At 43.1% G+C, this 18460-nt stretch overlaps 1 protein-coding gene across 6 annotated transcripts in view; it reads right to left on the reverse strand.

Moving 5' to 3' along the window:
- CRACDL (CRACD like) overlaps nt 1-18460 on the reverse strand; it is a 137425-nt gene that overhangs the window by 58701 nt on the left and 60264 nt on the right. For 3 of the 6 annotated variants that reach the window (XM_053589452.1, XM_053589449.1, XM_053589446.1), the window contains exon 1: nt 16318-16718. The exons of 1 other annotated variant lie outside the window; for it this stretch is intronic. In XM_053589452.1, coding sequence (XP_053445427.1) covers nt 16318-16391 — 74 coding nt within the window. In that variant the 5' untranslated portion in view covers nt 16392-16718. Of the gene's footprint in view, nt 1-16317; nt 16720-17093; nt 17160-18460 lie in introns of those variants that run through there. 2 more of the 6 variants (XM_053589451.1, XM_053589447.1) reach the window with 2 other exon arrangements.

Here is an 18460-nt window from a genome sequence, read left to right on the forward strand (position 1 = left end):
CTACATCATATTCTGATTTATAGCTGCACCATATGTTTACATTGAGTTTCTTTTTTGAACTTAATGAAAAATTTCAAATCGATACAAAATTACAGAGAACATACAATGCACTTAACATATGGCTAATCTTGCTTCATATTTTTCCCCACTCCTAGCTGGTTATTTCCAAGCAAATCATCCCAGATGCTACTATCATTCTAGCCATTTGGATTTGGCTTCTTCTTAAAAGTCTCTGATTCTTCATGGAAATCAATAAATGACAACTGGTCAATATTCCTGTTATAGGATATTGAGCAGACCATGTTTCTGCCTTCCACAGCTGACTGTTGAACAGTGTGCTCTACCTATATGTATTAATATACTATCTATTTACAAAGCTACTTTTTGTTGGTAGTTACTATGAAATCTCACACTAGAAAAGGAGGCTCAACTATTTAATTACCCAATTCACATTACCCCTTGCACAAAGTACAGAACAGGAAAAGATAGGATAAATACAAAGAAAATACTTTACAGAGGAAAGGGGTTGTGAATTTGTGCCAGAGTTGATTCTAAAATTTGTTTTTTTTGTTTTTTTTTGAGACAGAGACTCAAGCTTTCGCCCTGGGTAGAGTGCTGTGGCACCACAGCTCACAGCAACCTCCAACTCCTGGGCTCAAGTGATTCTCCTGCCTCCGCCTCCCAAGTAGCTGGGACTACAGCCATAACACCCAGCTATTTTTTGGTTGCAGCCATCATGATTGTTTGGCAGGCCCAGACTGGATTCAAACCCGCCAGCTCAGGTGTATGTGGCTGGCACCTTAGCCGCTTGAGCAACAGGTGCCGAGCCAGCTCTCATTTAACATCCATACCAAAATGTTCATCTTCTCTGCCAGCAAATACCTTAAAAGCTGAAAAGATCTTCACCAGCTTCGGTTTTCAATTTTCATACCATTTGGCTTTATAAAAATGTCAGCTCTGCCAAAACCTCTTTGTTGGAACCTTACCAAATTTGACTCATAATCATGCTATCATTATATGTAAAATGAGGGTTGGACCGAAATAACATTTTTCAAAGAACATCTATGTTCATTGTCAAAGTAACAGTAATAGTAGAATGATTATAATGGTTCTATCTAGGCTGGTAGCCCCATTCAAAGGCTCAGGTGTTCCAAAAAGTCCCCCCGCCACCCCCACTATGTCAGAGTCAGGCAGCAACCTCGTGATCCAAAGATGCTCAAGGATACTGACCAAGGAAGAAGAGCTATCAAAAGACATTCCCAGGAAGAGGCAATGGAGATGGGAAATATAGGGAGCAAAAGGAAGGATGAAAATGGTGAGAGCTGGTTAAAAATCACCAGTTATCACCCTGGGTACCACGTCCAAGGGCTGCCACTGAGCTAGAAAGTACAAGTGTAAGAGCATTCTGTCGCTTGAAATTGTAGTTAACCAGCACATCTGTATGTGACTCATCAGGCATGCAGCATATCATCTGAATTATCTCCTTTAATCCCCAAGAACTATGAGTATTTCTCCTTTTGGAGATGAGAACATGTATTAGGTGGTTTACTAACTTGCCCGAGGTAGCAAAGCTGACACTGGCCTCCATACTCACATTGACTTCACACTCAGCATGGGCAGTTGCTTCTGAGGCACTGGGATACAGTGACACATGAGACCAATGTAGTGTCTGCCTCTGGCAGGTGCTGACCCAGTAAAGGGGACAGCCTTGAGCTTCTCCCAGAGCAGGAAGGCTGGGGAATTCGAAGGACAGAATCTCCCACTGAAATGGCTCTGTTGGCAAGCAGCCCTGCCTAGGGTCAGGCCACGGCTCAGAGGCTGAAGGATCCCTGGGAGACCATCCATTGGTCTTAGTTTGAAAGAAGACTTCTGAGATTCTCATGATGTGTCAACTAACTGGGAAAGGATTATACTCTAGAGAAACCATCATGTTACCTGTCAAATGTCCAATCACCTCTGGCAAATGAAAGGCTTCTTGCTGAGAAATGCTGGGAACGTGCAGGGGTGTGTGTGGAATGTCTATAAGCCCCCAGGGGTGAGTGTGCACAAGGGTACCCCCTTCTGCTAATCCTGGAGCAGCCCAGAGATTCAGATTTGCTCCTCCCTAGATTGAGGGCGTGGCTGGAGAAAGCAAGAAAGCCACATGGGAGAGGGAGGGTTCAGTAGCAGGGAGAGGACAGGAGGACTGGGTGGTCCCAGGCTCCCTGAGTAGGTCCTTCTGCCCTCCTTTTGGCAGGCAGATGCGGACAGCACCCCGACTGTCGAGACTGCCAGCAGACTCACACACGGAGGCAAAGTCACCCACCAACAAAGGGACAGCAATGGGGCTCATGTCATGTGGGAGGTTTTAGAACCTACTCATGTTTTATGTCCCAGATGTTGTCACACTAGTGAGAATATAATATGGGGCAGAGGAAAAGAGCAGACTTGGATATCAGGCAGCCCTGGGATTGTACCTTCTCACACCGACCAGCACTGGGCCTTACATACAAAACGGGGGATAATAGCACTGTAGTTAAATGGGACCAGAGTGCAGCAGCACTCAGCAGGTACAAGCCAAGAACTGCTGTTGGTCGAGGCAGCCCATTCTTCACAGTGTGCCTGTTTATGCACAAACACATCCAAGTAAACACAACTGGCCCACCCTGGCTGCAGGTGAGCATCAGACTCCTTGCGCAAATGGGTCACTTTAGCGTCACCATTATCAATCACAGAACAAGACACTGGATTCCCAGCTGACCCCTCTGCTTCCTGATCCCCATGGCATGATGGACTCAAACCAGTGCCAGATAATTGATAAAACACATTCAAGGTTGTGGAGGGATGCCTGCCCTTTGAGACTACCAAGCATGCAGAAGGAGAACTATCCCCTCTGGGTGGACATTCCTGCTGGAAATACTCCACAGCTGTGACAATGGAATGTCAGCTCAGCTGGGGGCCCAAGTAACTTGCCTTTCAGAACACACATTGCCACCCCCAGTCAAATTCAGGGAAAAACAAGAAGGAAAACCACAATGTGAAAACAATGGTGCAAATACCCAATTGCTCCCAACTCTCTTTTCGCTTCCTTGTTGGGGACTCAACATTCAGGTCGGGCCATCCAATGTCCCCTCAACCATGGTCTGCTCTCTCCCCTCCCAACCCTGTTGTCACGACAGCTCCAAGTCCAAGTCAAGGAAAACCTATACTTGCAACTCAGTCTGGACCTGGGAGGCCACTTCAGGGGTTCTAATTAACTTGCAAGGGTGCTGAGCCTCTAGCCCTCTCTGCTGCTCACCACACAATCCAAGGGAGTCCTGCATCCAAAGCAAGCTCAATGTGGGGTTCCTACCCCTTCTCTCTCCATTTGACTGTAACCACAGGCTCTGCCAGGCATAGAATTCCATTGTTAGTTGCAGCTTCTATTGAAAAATTCTACAAAAGTTTACTCATATGAAGAATGGCAATTGATTTTAATACAGTATTTTTAAGGTTCCAATCCATTATATTTACCTACACAATGCAAAGAAAAGTATCAGTACCCTGGCTATAGACATCTGAGCACATAATTATGTATAAAAGCTTCAGTGTTCACCCTACAGATTGGCTAATTCCACACTAACCACCAGGTTATGTTCAGACCCCAGTGGAGTCTTTCTTAGCTGCCTGCACCCTGTGTTCACAACATTCACCAACATTGTCATCAGTAACTTGTTTTGGAGGTGTTCCCAAAACCGTGGGTTTCCCAGGGTGAGCTCTGTGCCTATTATATTCACTGCTCTCTTCCCAGGGGCTCCTGAGAGCCCAAACAAAGAGCTGTACCCAGCACACTCGATAACTGACAAACCAGGGGGGCCTCTGGCTAGTAATGTCCTTTAAGACTTTTTCAATACATTTTTAGGGCAGAGGAAGATGGCCAAACAGAAGCCTCCACTGAGTGTCCCTCCACACAAATACCTAATTCAACAACTATCCATGCAAGCGAGCACCTTCAGAAGAACCAAAATCAGGTGAGCGATCGTAATCTGGTTTTAATATTATATCAAGGAAACAGGCACAGTAGAGGGCAGAAGAGGCGGTCTTGCATTGCCTATACCACCTCTCCTTCACCTGCCTCCCCACTCCCCCGGAGGGCAGCGCCAATCCACTGGGGGGAGAGAGTATCCATGTGACTTGAGGAGGGAGAATGAAATGATCATGAGGCTTTAAATTGAAATGGAGGGCCCTCCTGGCACAAGGGAGCCCACAAAGGAAGCATTATGATTGGCCTGGCCAGAGGGAAATCCTCTCCTTGAAGCCCCTAGCCCCACCACCAGCAGAAAAATAACAGCCTGGGACCTAGACTAAACACTTAAGGCAGTCAGGCCACAAGGGCCAAAGCCCTGGAGCAATTCCTGTGACTGTGCAGGCTCACACCCAATGGACTTGGGGTGCACGTGACCCAGTGAGACACCAGCAACTGCAGCCACGCCAGTGCCTGTGTCACCCACCCCCAGCTACAGGTAAGCGTGGCTCAGGGAGAGCCTTCTTCCACTTGAGGAAAAGAAAAGAGCTCAGAGGATTTTGTTTTGCAACTTGGGTGCCAGTTCAGCCACAGTAAAATAAAGTACCAGGGAGACTCCCGAGGCACCTGAGTCCAGACCTCAGTTCCTAGATGGCCTTCCTGGCATTTCTTCACCCATCCTAGCCCAGAAGGAAACATGCTGCCCTTAAGGGAACAACACAGTCCTGGCAAGATTCACCACCTGCTGACTAAAGAGCCCTTAGGCTTTGAATAAACATCAGAGGTAGCTAGACAACAGTCACCATAGGCTTTGAGATTAAGCTGGCTTCAGGTGTGACTTGGCACTGCTGGCCACAAAGGAATGTCCACGTCCCTCCTCCCCAATCTCCAGCAGCTCAGTAGAGAGAGTGAGGGAAAAGAGTGAGAGACTTTGCCTGATAACTAAGGGAATTCTCTTGAATCTTACCTAAGCTCACCAAGATGGGACCACTAACAGTCTGCAAGAGTCACAGCAGTCCTAGGCTTGGGTTGTCCCCAGTGCTGATATTGATACAGTGACCAAAGAGTTAGACCACATCACTCCATTCCCTTGGAGTATCTGGTAAGCCTTTTCAAGGAGGACGGGTTCAAGTAAGCCCAGACTGTGAAGATTAAAATAAATTCCTAGCTCTTCAATGTCCAAACATTGACAAACATGAACAAGCATCAAGAACATCCAGGAAGACATGACCTCACCAAACGAACAAAATTAGGGACAAGAGAGCAACCTAGAGTGATGGAAATAGATGACAGGTGACCTTCCAGACATAAAATTCCAAACAGCTGTCCTGAAGAAGCTCAATGAACTTCAAGACAATGCTGAGAAGAAATTCAGAAGCCTATGGAGAAATTTAACAGAGATTGAAATAATAAATAAACAAGCAAAAATTCTAGAGCTTAAGAATCAACTGAGCTAAGCTCACCAAGATGGTACCACTAACAGTCTGCAAGAGCCACAGCTCGGGATGTCCCCAACGCTGATGATACAGTACAGTGACCAAAGACTGAGACCACAGCGCTCAGTGCCCATGCAGTATGAGTCAGAAGAGAAAAAAGAATAAATTAAGAATTTCCTACACCTATAAGATCTAGAAAATAGCCTCAAAACAGCTAATCTAAGAGTTATTGGCCTTAAAGAGGAGGTAAAGAGACTGGGGTAGAAATTTTACTTAAATAATAACAGAACTTTCTAAACTTAGAAAAAGACATCAATGTTTGCATACAAGAAGGTCACAGAACACATGCAGATTTAACTGGAACAAGGCTAACCCAAGGCATTTAATCACCAAGCTCCCAAAGGTCACAGATGAAGAAAAGATCCTAAGAGAAGCAAGATAAAAGAAAAATTAGTGGCTCAGTGTCTATAGCTCAAGAGGCTAGGGCGTCAGCCACGTACACCTAGAGTTGGCAGGTTCAAATCCAGCCTGGGCCTGCCAAATAATAATGACAAAACAACAACAACAACAACAAAAAACAATAGCTGGCATTGTGGCAGATGCCTGTAGTCCCAGCTATTTGGGAGGCTGAGGCAAGAGAATCGCTTAAGCCCAGGAGTTGGAGATTGCTGTGAGCTGTGATGTCATGGCACTCTACCCAGGGCAACAGCTTGAGGCTCTGTCTCAAAAAAGAAAACAAAAATTAGAGCTCCTCTTTAAAGAAGCTCTTATGTCTATCATCAGACTTCTCAATGGAAACCTCGTAGGCCAGAAGAAGAGTGACATGACATATTCGAAGTGCTGAAGGAAAAAACCTTAACCCTAGAATATTATATTCTATGAACAAAAGCTGAGGGGTTTCATCAACACCAAACTTGTTCTACAAGAAATGTGAAAAGAGTTCTTCAATCTGAAAGAAAAAGACATTAATGAACAACAGGAAATCTTCTGAAGGTATACAGCTCACTGGTAACAGTGAGCATACAAATACAGGATAGATTATGGCCATCGCTGTGGCATATAAACCATTTACATCTTGAGTAGGAAGACAGACAAACCTACCAAAAATAACAACTTCTTGAAAGACAGTTTAAAAATAAGGATATGGATGGAAACAACAAAAAGTTAAAAGAGTGGGGGAGGCCTGGAGTTAAAGATATAATTCCTGTTAGATTTCTCTTAGCTTGTTTATGTGTTTATAAGAAGAACTGTCATATGTTTAATTGGTTATAAATATTTTTTTGCAAGCCTGTTGGTAACCTCTGATAAAAAACCTAAAACAGATACACAAAAAATAAAAAAAGCAAGAAATTAAAACACATTATCAGAGAAAATCACTTTTAACAAATATGTTAAATAAAATAAGTCAAGTATAGAAAGACACATCTCACATGCTCTCATTCATATGTGGGAGCTAGATATTAAAAACAATTGATTTCATGCAGAGAGTAGAATGATGGCTGGTTAAAAGATATCAGGGAGGGGGAGATAAAATGGGGCATGGCTGGCGGGTACAAAAATGTAGTTGGATAGTTAGAATGAACAATAATTGATAGCAAAACAAAGTGACTATAATCAACAATTGTCAGGGTACATTTTGTAATAACTAAGAGAGAAGTTAGAATGTCTTAACATTAAGAAATGTTAAATGCCTGGGGTGATGGATATCCTAATTACCCTGATTTAATTAATTCACATTATATGCCTTTATCAAAAACATCATATGCATACTATAAATATATACAACTATTATGTATCCATAATAATTAAAAATAAAAAAAATTGCAAAAGATAGAAACAAATGCAAATATATCAGTAAATTAAATAATTATACATGAAACAAACCTACCACTTAAAAGACCCAAATTCTCAGATTGGCTACAAAATAAAATGCTATATAGAAAACATAAAAATAAAATAAAATTTCCTGGTTTTGATAATTCAACTATGGTTACTTAAAAGAATGGTCTTGGTTCTTAGAAAATGCAGATGTGATTTCTCAAGCTCACAATCAAACAGTCCAAAAAAAACCAATATGCAAATGTAGATATATAAATATAGAGAGAAATAATGATATAGAAAATGAGGCAAAATGTGAAAAATTGGTGAATCTGGCTAAAAATTATATAGGAAATTTCTTTTTTTTTTTTTTTTTTGTAGAGACAGAGTCTCACTGCACCGCCCTCGGGTAGAGTGCCGTGGCGTCACACAGCTCACAGCAACCTCTAACTCTTGGGCTTACGCGATTCTCTTGCCTCAGCCTCCCGAGTAGCTGGGACTACAGGCGCCCGCCACAACGCCCGGCTATTTTTTTGTTGCAGTTTGGCCGGGGCTGGGTTTGAACCCGCCACCCTCGGCATATGGGGCCGACGCCCTACTCACTGAGCCACAGGCGCCGCCCAAGGAAATTTCTTATACTATTTAACTTTTTTGTAACTTTGGTACTATATCAAATAAGTGATAAAAAAAAAAATCACCCCCACCCAAACAAAAAGAGAGGCAGAAATTCCAGAATGGCAGTGTGAAGAGATTGGTGAACCCACTCCAAAGAAAAAGAAAGCAATGGAAACTACCTTTAAGAGGGCATAGATGTTGAATTCCCCAGCAAAGCAGCTATTATAGACATGCTCAAAGAAATAAAGGAAACCATGTTTAAAGAGTTAAAAGAAAGAATGGGTATAATTGCATATCAAATAGAGAATATTAGAAACTTTAAAAATGAACAAACTGAAAATCTGAAAATGTTTTTAATTTCCAATGAAATGAAAAAAATAATTGAAGAATTAATTGAAGCTCACCAGGAGATTTGACCTGGCACAATAAAGAATCAGCAAATTTGAAAATAGATCAACAAACACTATGCAATCCAAAGGAAAAAAGTGAACAGAGCCTCAGGGAAATTCAGAAATATCATTAATTACGCTAATATAGAAAGGTAGTCCTAGAAGGAGAAAAGAAAGAAAAACTATAGAAAAATAATATTAATCTAAAATGGCTGAAAACTCCCCAAATTTGATGAAAAACAATAATCTACACATTCAAGAAGTTAAAAAACCTCCAGGTAAGATAAACACAAGAAATCTGCACTCAGACACATTATAGTCAAAATGTGAAAACCAAAGATTACTAGAAAAACTTGAAAGTAGCAAGAGAAAAAACATACTACATAGATGAAAACCATAAAATTAACAGCTAATTTTTCATCAGAAACAATGAAGATCAGATGGCAGTGAGATGACATATTCAAAGACAGGATAGAAAAAAAAAAAAACTGTCAACCAAGAATACTATATCAACAAAGCCATTTTTCAAAACTGAAGGTGAATTAGATATTCAAGATAAACAAAAACTGAGATTTCTTACTCATAGACATCTCTTACAATAAATACTAAATAAAGGATATTCTTCAGTCTGAAAGTGATACCAAACAGTAATTTGAATCTATACACAAAAAGTCAAAGCATCAATAAAAGTAATTTTGTAGGAAATTATAAAACACAGTATAAATGAATATTTCTTCCCCTTCTTCTGGTAACTGATTTAAAAAGCAATTCCATGAAATATTATTCAAAAACAGCATCATTGGGACTATAACATATAGAAATGTAATATATTTGACAATAATAACAAAAAGGAGGAGGGTAGGAATGCAGCCATTAATTTTTTAAAAAATGATATATGAACAATATAGAAATGTCAACAAAGAAATAAAAAAAAAAAAACCTAAAAAGAAACTAAAAAGAACTGGAGCTGTAAAGTACAATGACTAAAATTAAAAATTCACTAGAGGGATTCAAAGGCAGATTTGAGCAGGCAGAAGAATCAGTTGAACTTGAAGATAGGACAATGGAAATTATCAAGTCCAAGGAATGGAAAGAAAAAGTACTGAAGAAAGGTGAACAAAGAATAGAGATCCGTGAAAGACCATCAAGAGAGCTAACACACACACACACACACACACACACACACACACACACACACACACACACACACTATGGGAGTTCCAGAAGAAGAAGAGAGAGGGAAATTAGAAGAGAGAATATTTGGGGAAACAGTGGCTAAACACTCCCCAAATTTTACAAAGACATAAACATCTAATGAGCTAAATAAGATCCAAGTAGGGTGAATAAAGATGCATGCCAAGACACATTATAATCACACTATTAGAAGACAAAAGAGAATCTTCAAATCAGCAAGAGGAAGTGACATATAACATACAAAGGATCCTCAATGATACTATAAGTAGATTTCACATCAGAAACTTTAGAAGCCAGAAAGCAGTCAGGTGATATATTCAAAGTGCTAAAAGGAAAAAAAATGCCAGCTATTAATCTTTTATCTGGCAAAGGTGTTTTCCAAAAGTGAGGGAGGGCCAGGTACAGTGGCTCATGCCTGTAATACCAGCACTTTGGGGGACTAAGGTGGGAAGATTCCTTAAGGCTAGGAGTTCAAGACCAGCCTCGGCAATATTGTGTGACCCTGTCTCTTAAAAATAATAGGCTGGTGGCTTGGTGCCTGTAGCTCAAGTGGCTAGGGCACCAGCCACATACACTGGAGCTGGCAGGTTTGAATCCAGCCCCAGCCCGCCAAACAACAATGACAACTACAGCCAAAAATAGCCAGGCATTGTGGGGCAGTGCCTGTAGTCCCAGCTACTCGGGAGGCTGAGGCAAGAGAATTGTTTAAGCCTGAGAGTTTGAAGTTGCTGTGAGCTGTGACGCCATAGCACTCTACCCAGGGTGACAGCTTGACACTTGTTTCCAAAAAAAAAAAAAATAATAATAGCCTGGTACAGTGATGCACCGCTGCAGTCCCAGCTACTCAAGAGGCTAAGGCAGGAAGATGGCTTATGCCTAGGAGTTTGAGGTTGCAATGACCTATGTCTCACAACTGCACTCCAGCTTGGATGACAGAGCCAGACCCTGTCTCTTAAAAACAAACAAATAAACATGCAAAATATTAGGAAGAAATTAAGACACAATTAAATTCAAGAAGTGAGGGACAGGGTAGATTGGTAAGCTCTCACCTAACAGGAACAACGTAAGGGTATATAGCACACCCCCTGGATGAAGAGTTCAACTACAACTTGGACTTTACCTAACAAATGCAAACAACATGACCTAATCATTTGTACCCTCAGATTAATCTGAATTTTTTTAAAAAAAGAGATTAATGCCTTTAAAATGTTATTGGTTTATATTTTTGGACACAAAAGACGTGTGTAAAGATGTAATTTTGTGACATCATAACTAAAAGAAGTGAAGAGAGAGGTGTGGAGAGGCAGATCTTTTGTCTGTTACCAAAGGTAAACTGGTATAAATCCAAATTAGAGTATTACAACTTTAAGATGTCAAATGTAATCCCCATGGTAACAAAGAAAAGAGCTACAGAAAATGCACAAATGGAAACAATTAAAGAAGGTTGAATTAAAAAAACAACATTAAGCACAGAAAAAGATAGCAATGAATCAAATGAGGGGCAAGAAAAGTTCTCAGGCTTATAGAAAGATATCAAAATGACAGAATGAAGTCCCTCCTTATCAGTCAGCCTCAAAAAGGAAAAATAGTCTAACATAAAGAATAACATGGGTAACCTTTGAGGATATTATGCTTATTGAGGTAAGCCAGGCACAAAAAGACAAATATGATTCTACTAATATGAGATATGCAGAGTCAAAATCATAGAGGCAGAAAATACAATGGTGGCTTCCAGGGGCTGGAGGAGACAGGATTGTGGAGCTGGGCATGGTGCTTCCATTTTGGAAGATGAAAGGAGTTCTGGAGGTGGAGAGGTGACAATGGTTGCACATCAATATGAAGGCACTCAATACCACGGAACTGTACACTTGAGAATGGTGAAGATGGCAAATTTTGTGATATGTGTACTTCCCACAGTAAAAAATGGAAAACAAAACCTTGTATACTGATGCTCATAGCAGCATTCTTTATGTAATAATCAAACAACGAAAATAACCCAAATATCAATCTGTGGATGAACATATTAAAAAAGTGTTATATATATGTATCATGAAATATTATTCATCAATAAAAAGAAATAATATAATGACACACGCTACGATCCCTGAACACATCATGCTAAGGGAAAGACTCCAGTTACCAAGGATCACTTGTGTACAATTCTACTTATACAAAATGTCAAGAAACAGTAGATTCAAGGTCCCCAAGAGTTGGGGAGTAGAGTGCTAGGGAAAGGGAGGAGGAATGGGAGGTGTCTGCTAATGTGCATAGAGTTTCTTTTTTGGGAGATGAAAATGTTCTAAAACTACACTGTGTCCATAAGTCATAATTCTGTAAATGTGCTAAAACCCATTGATCATATACTTTAAACAGGTCAACTTTAGGGTATGTAAATGATGTTTCAGTAAAACTGCTGAAAAAATTATCGGGAGAAAAAAAAAGATGAAATAAAGACATTTCCCAAAAAACAGACTGGATAGAATTTGTTTCCAACAAACTCACACTAAAAGAACTATTAAAGAAAGAAGGATAGGATCTTGGATAGAAGCTTGGAGACGGAGGAGGAACAGGAAGCAATACTAATGTGGGCAGATCTAAATATCCACCAGAGGAGGCTGCAGGCTGGACCCCACCCAAAGGCCCTGGGCACAGCAGCAGAAGCGAGCCTTGGCCCTGCTCTCCCGTCCCCGAAACGTTCCATTTCCTTCCAGCCCAGGGCCTTCGCAGATGTTGCTCCCTCCACTTGAACACTTCCCTGCCCTCATACTCCACTTGGGTCTCACTAACTCCTATTCATCCTTCAGATTTCAACTTCAAGTCCACTTCCTTGAGAGGACGGATCGTCCCTCCAGGGTGAGTTGAAATCTCCTACGACGTTCTGCAGGAACCCCTGTTACCTTTTGTTCATGCAGCTTACCACTTTGAACGGGATGCATATTTGCGTGATTCTTTGATCCAATTTCCCTTTGCAGACTTATGCCTACTTACATTCCTATAAATTTAATCAAATTTTCCCTTTTTTGAGGAAAAAGATGGAAATAAATCATGACTTAACTATTGTTCTCCAGTGAGTCACGCCAGGATCTGCTTGCACCTTTTTTTAGAAAAATAAGTTTCACATTACTGAAGCAAATGGAATGTGTAATGCTCACAAAGTTCCTGTGAGAAATCTCTGTTCAAACATTGTGCCAGCTTGCTGCTTAATGATGTTATTATCGTCAAGAGCAGAAGGACCTGACTGCTGTATCCACCCCAACCAGGCAGCAGTGGCAAGATTGGACCTCGGTGCAGCCAACCATTGCCCCCCGAAGGTGCAGAGGACCTCCTGTTCTTTGACGCTGACTCCTAGCAGTGTGTAAAACCTCGTCTGTCCACCTGTTGGAAAAGACAGGAAGGAAAGAGAGAGATAGATCCACTCTGACAAATGAGAGAAAAGAAAGCAAGGAAATCTTATCATCAAATAAGAGATTTATTCAAATCAGAGAATACTTAGATGCTAAGTGACAGGTCTCTAAGTAGAGCAAGAAGGGAGAGTAAAGGAACTTAGCTGGTCAGTTTTGAAGTCTCCTAGTGCCCTGTAATGAATGTTTACCATTGATTGATTGATTGATTGATTGTGAGACAAAGTCTCACTCTGTTGGCCAGTCTAGAGTGCTGTGCATCAGCCTAGCTCACAGCAACCTCAAACTCCTGGGTTCAAGTGATCCTTCTACCTCAGCCGCCCAAGTAGCTGGGACTACAGGTGCCTGCCACAACACCCAGCTAGGTTTTTTTTCCCCCCGATTTTTAGTAGTCCCAGGTCTTATTTTTGCTCAGCCTGCTGGTCTTAAACTCCTGACCTTAAGGGATCCTCCCACCTAGAGTTATGGGATTATAAGCCACCACCTACCTTATTTTTTTAAAACCACAAGAAGGTGTGGTCTAGAGAAGTGAGTCACTCCCTTTCTTGCTAAGTATGTACAACTTAAAGAATAGCTCCATGAGGTAAGGGAATAGGTTACTGCATGGCAGTGCCACATAGTAGGAGCTCAGTGAATGAATGAACAAACCAGAGGCACTTATCAATAACACTTACTAGATGAAGAAACCATCTCCTATTACAAGTGAGTTAGCATCAACTGCCTATACACGGGTCCCTAGGCCATCTACCACACTGAGGTCTCAAGGACAGACTTCCTTCAAAATCTGTAACTTAGTGAGACGACGTCACATTTCCTTATCCTAGAACAAGAGTTCTTCTTGTCTAGTGCCCTCCTTTAGACATTACCACCCCGTAACCACAGAGAGCTGAGGGCTGACGGGATTTGTGATGAAGTTTGAAGCTCTGCTGCTCAGCTGTTTCTGAAATAATGGTTTTGCAAAAGTCTCTAATAGTTTAATTTTTTTACTCTAATAATTGGTAATGTCAGTTTGGGAGTAAGTCAGCTCAGAGTGGGAGTAAAAGAAGATGGATTCAGGGGAGTTCCCTGCTTATAGGTCTGTTCCTCCCTCAGGCTTCCCATCAGCCACGAGCAGGGCAGGAACAGTGAGGGCATTTAAAGAGAACAGGCAGTGGGCCACAGCTCACTGGGCTGTGTCTCTGCAAAGAAATACCCACAGCTTCGTCCCAACGAATGCAGTCATCCATGAGATGAGAAGCATAGTTTAAAAGTGAAGAAATAGGCTTGGCGCCCGTAGCTCAGTGGTTAGGAAGCCAGCCACATACACGGACGTTGGTAGGTTCAAACTCAGCCTGGGACTGCTAAACAACAATGATGACAACAATAAAATAGCTGGGCACCTACAGTCCCAGCTACTCGGGAGGCTGAGGCAAGAGAACCGATTAAGCCCAAGAGTTTGAGGTTGCTGTGAGCTGTGACATCACGACACCGTACCGAGGGGCAACACAGAGAGACTCTGTCTCAAAAAGAAAAAAAAAAAAAGGTGAAGAAATAATATCTTATGTAAGATAAACTACACTATTTCCTGAAAATTACTTAGGTAACAATTGATTTAGTGGTATTCAAAGAGCTTAGAAGTGGGAAAATTAAGTTACTTAGGAATGCAAAAGGCTTTCCAATACGATGCATACTCACATCTCTATATATGAACATATGTACACACATACGAATCTATTAATTTATTCACTCAGGCAGCTTAAGTCTACATGAACACACCTCAGTAAAATTTATGTCTTAGACGGCAATGCATGGCAGCTTTCACAACAACAGCTCATTTTCACTCAACAAGGGAGCAATGTTTTCATATGAGACTGGAAAAACATTAGTTTAGACATTTCCAATTATTAGAGTAAAAAAATAAACTATTAGAGACTTTTACAAAGCCATTATTTCAGACATAGCTAAGCAGCAGAGCTTGAAACTTCATCATCTTATTTTAGAAATTCTATTTGCATAATTTTGGGGAAAATACAATAGAAATGTATTGGAAGGCTGGAGAGCATCTCGCAAGACACCATCTGACTTGGAAACATCCAGTCTCAGAGTGAGAGCTGTTCCTTGTGCCAACCGCTGCACACACATGCAACAAATGCGGCCGCAGAGCCCAGGAGGCAGGGGATGGTTTTACAAGGGCGGGCTTATTTGTAACTGCGTGAGTTTATTGAGACAATACATTCCTTTTCTTCTGTGCATATATATCAAAATTAATGCTTAATTTATCTAGAATGTTCCATATATGGCTGGCATTTCTGCAGCACAGCAGACGCAGAACTGAGGTGGGTTTTTTTTTGTTTGTTTTGCTTTTAGTAGGAATTCATGCTCCAAAGCCTATTAACAAGAAGATGTAACACTAACACTCTATCCTGCCCCATTCGAAATGGGCAGAGTCAGACACTGACGTTGAATGCTTTTAGTAAAAAGATTTTTTATGGAATAGTAACCATGATGATGGACTTATATGTAAGTACAAGGCCCTGTGCCCACAAGAAATCCTCGGGCTGTTGGATTCCTATTCCTACATTACAAAAGAAGACAGAGAGGCTCTGGGGATGGACTGTCCTCCCTGACTCCCTGTGCATCCCCTCTACCAGGTTGTAGGTAGGTCCTTCCGAGACTGTCCACTCAGCCCAAGTGATGTGCATTAACAATCACCTATACTGACGGAGGCTGCCAGACAGAGGCTGAGAATTTTCCATTTGGGATAGGAAAAAACACAAATTGTTTATTCTAAGCAAATGTATTTAAATCAAGCCATAACTCTATTTTCCTCTGGAGCTCTGCACACAGACTCAAAATGCACTGAGAGCCAAATACCTTCCAGGGATATGGTCACCTACAGTAGGGCAGGGTGGCTCTGTGCAGGGCCACCGCCTCTGTTATGCAAGACAGCAGTATGTCTCCCAAGGCTGTGGCTGTCAGTTGAAACAAGTCCTTTGGTGCTGAACTTTGGGTACAGGAATAATTGCAAAGTCCTTCTCCTTTTGTCTCTGCTGCCTTCCTTCCGCTCAAAGTATACTATACCATGGAGATCCAAACGGCAAGCCTGGGATAGGAAGAATGCAATGCTATTATTTATCCAGCTCTCCTTCCTTCTCCCTCTTCCTCTCTATGAATGTGTGTGTGTCATAAAGGAAACAAGGAGAATCACTGTTTTGCTCCAGAATTCACAAAATTCAAAGAGATAAAACAAGGTCTGGAAGGAAGGAGGTCACAAATATTATAGAACGTAAGACAATAAATGCTAAAGGTTTGTCTGAGGCCCTAGGGCAGCGGTTCTCAACCTGTGGGTCCCGACCCACAGGAACTGTATTAAAGGGCCGCAACATTAGGAAGGTTGAGAACCACTGCCTTAGGGGATGGTGGCCACCCCTGCCCTGGGAATCCAGCTGGCCTGCCCTCCCTCACTTCTCTCCCCCACCACCTCTTCACTCTCAGAGGCCCACCTGGGGTCAGGCCTGATGCACTGGTAAAGGGCAGCCATCTTCCTGAGCCTGGCATGAACCTCCGATTCCTTCATCCTCCTGAAGGCTGGCAGTGGGGAGCAGAGCAGGACTCCTGTCTTCCTCCACGTGGCCTAGGGCCCTTGGGATACCCCTGGGTGCTGATCAGGAGCACTCGTCCCCATCTCCCCCAGCAGCTCCACTGGACCTGGCAGCGCCACAGGCCACGAGGAAGCTAGGCTTCTGTGCCAAGCTCGGCACTCCCGGCTCCTGAGAGCTCCTGGGGCAGGTGCACAGGCACACGCAGTAAAGGCTGTCTGAGAAACACATGCACTTCCTTCTTCCACTCTGAGCCCTGAAGGCCAGGGGTGGGGGTGGCCCGGCCCTTCAGGGAGTTGGTCTGGAGTCGTCACCTGCCTCCCTGTGATTGGAGTCACTGCTGAATTGCTGAGGATGAGAAATAACAAACCTGTGCTTTGTTTTATTATGTTCACCATGGAAGCAGGCAAAGGGCAATGCTGGGCTGAGGCTGCACTCACCGCCTGAGGAAGGGCAGATCCCAGGAAGAAAGAAGCCCTAATGCTGAGAAAATCTGAGACAGATTCTGAGCCAAACACACCCAAGCCCAAGGCTCCCCTCTGTCAGTCAGACAGCTCCTCCTGTGCTGCCCTCCCTTGATGAACACTTGCTAGCTACAGAGTGAGGGGGTGTGGGGGACACATTCATCTCTGCCCCTTCAGCTTTCCTTTTATTTTTTCCTTAAAGGCCCATCATGTTACCTCAGGTCCTAGATATGTTTTGTGAACTGCTGTCTTGGGACCTTCCAAATGCTTCTGTTAGCCGGGCACCTGTTTACCCCACTCATTGCAAAACTGATATGATTTCCAGCCCTCGCCACTGGAGACCACACCTGGCAGGTACACAGGCCACACCCACCCAAGAGAAATGGCCAATTGAGCCTGCCTGACCAGGTTCCCTACTGGCCCTGGTGATGTCCTCTCTGATTACCTGCAGCTGCCACTTCAAAATAATAGACTCCTGCAACCAGCATTGCAACTCCACCTAACTCAAGTTCCTGCCAAGTCTGAAGGCTGCCAACCACAACCAGCTACAGTCAGCAGTTTCCAGGCAACAGATGGCTCTGGGCGGCAGGTGTGATTCTTTGTTACTAAAACCCAGGAGCAGGCAGGCAGCAAGGGCGACTTCTGAAGATGGTTCTTAAAAAGTCCTAGTTTGCTTTTCTGTTTTCCAAAATGCAACTGTATGTAGAGTTCCAGTCCACTGGTGTACAATTTAAAGCGTAACAATACAGCTGATGGTGGTAAAGGAAAGGAATGAGTTCAGAGAAGAACTCAGATGACAATGAGTGTTTTCAAAGGAGTTTCCAAATACGTGCCCTTGTATGCAGTTAGGTTCTGCAGGGTCCCTGTCCTCCTGCCAACAATTTGGTTTTCTCCCACGGAGAGGGACAAAAGGCTGGTGTGGAATCCTGTCTCCTGGGAGGCCGTCCAGGGGACTGTGCAGCAGGGTGGATTGCTGAAGGGACAGGGACTGGGCCTCAGGGCTGATGATTTTAGTAAGTGTTCCCTGCTAGCAGCACTCTCTGCCCCAGGGCACGAGCAGGCCAAACCCCATAAGACCCACTGTGGCAATTCCATCCTGCTCACTAAGCCAAACAGACCCTGGAGTCCACCTCTGCCACTTGCTACAGCCTGCCCTGGACAAGTGGCCCACCCTCTCTCAGCGGCCCCTCAGGAGCCCCATCAGTGCTTTGTCAATGGTAGCCAAGCATCTAGGATGGTGCCCAGCATGGAGTGACCCAGCCCCCCAACAAGACACCACATCAGGCAGGCCCAAGCTCTACAAAGGGAGGTGGTGTCACATCCTGTGATCACACTGCCGAATGGTCAGGGAGGAGAGGTTCCCTGAGGGGAGGGATGGTAAGCACACTACAGACCTTGAAGTGCCGCACATGTGCGTGCTGCCACCTGCCAGCAAGCTCTCCACAGCATGGTTTGCAGCATATTTTAAACATGTAAGCAATGTTCAGGAATCTCCTTTCTTTGCCTGCCTTGCAATACCCAAGCCACACGACCCCTGGGACATTGGAGAACTAAACTAAAAGAACTAACCCACATGCATCCAT

Source organism: Nycticebus coucang, chromosome 4 (assembly GCF_027406575.1).
Source record: "Nycticebus coucang isolate mNycCou1 chromosome 4, mNycCou1.pri, whole genome shotgun sequence".
NCBI classification, from domain to species: domain Eukaryota; kingdom Metazoa; phylum Chordata; class Mammalia; order Primates; family Lorisidae; genus Nycticebus; species Nycticebus coucang.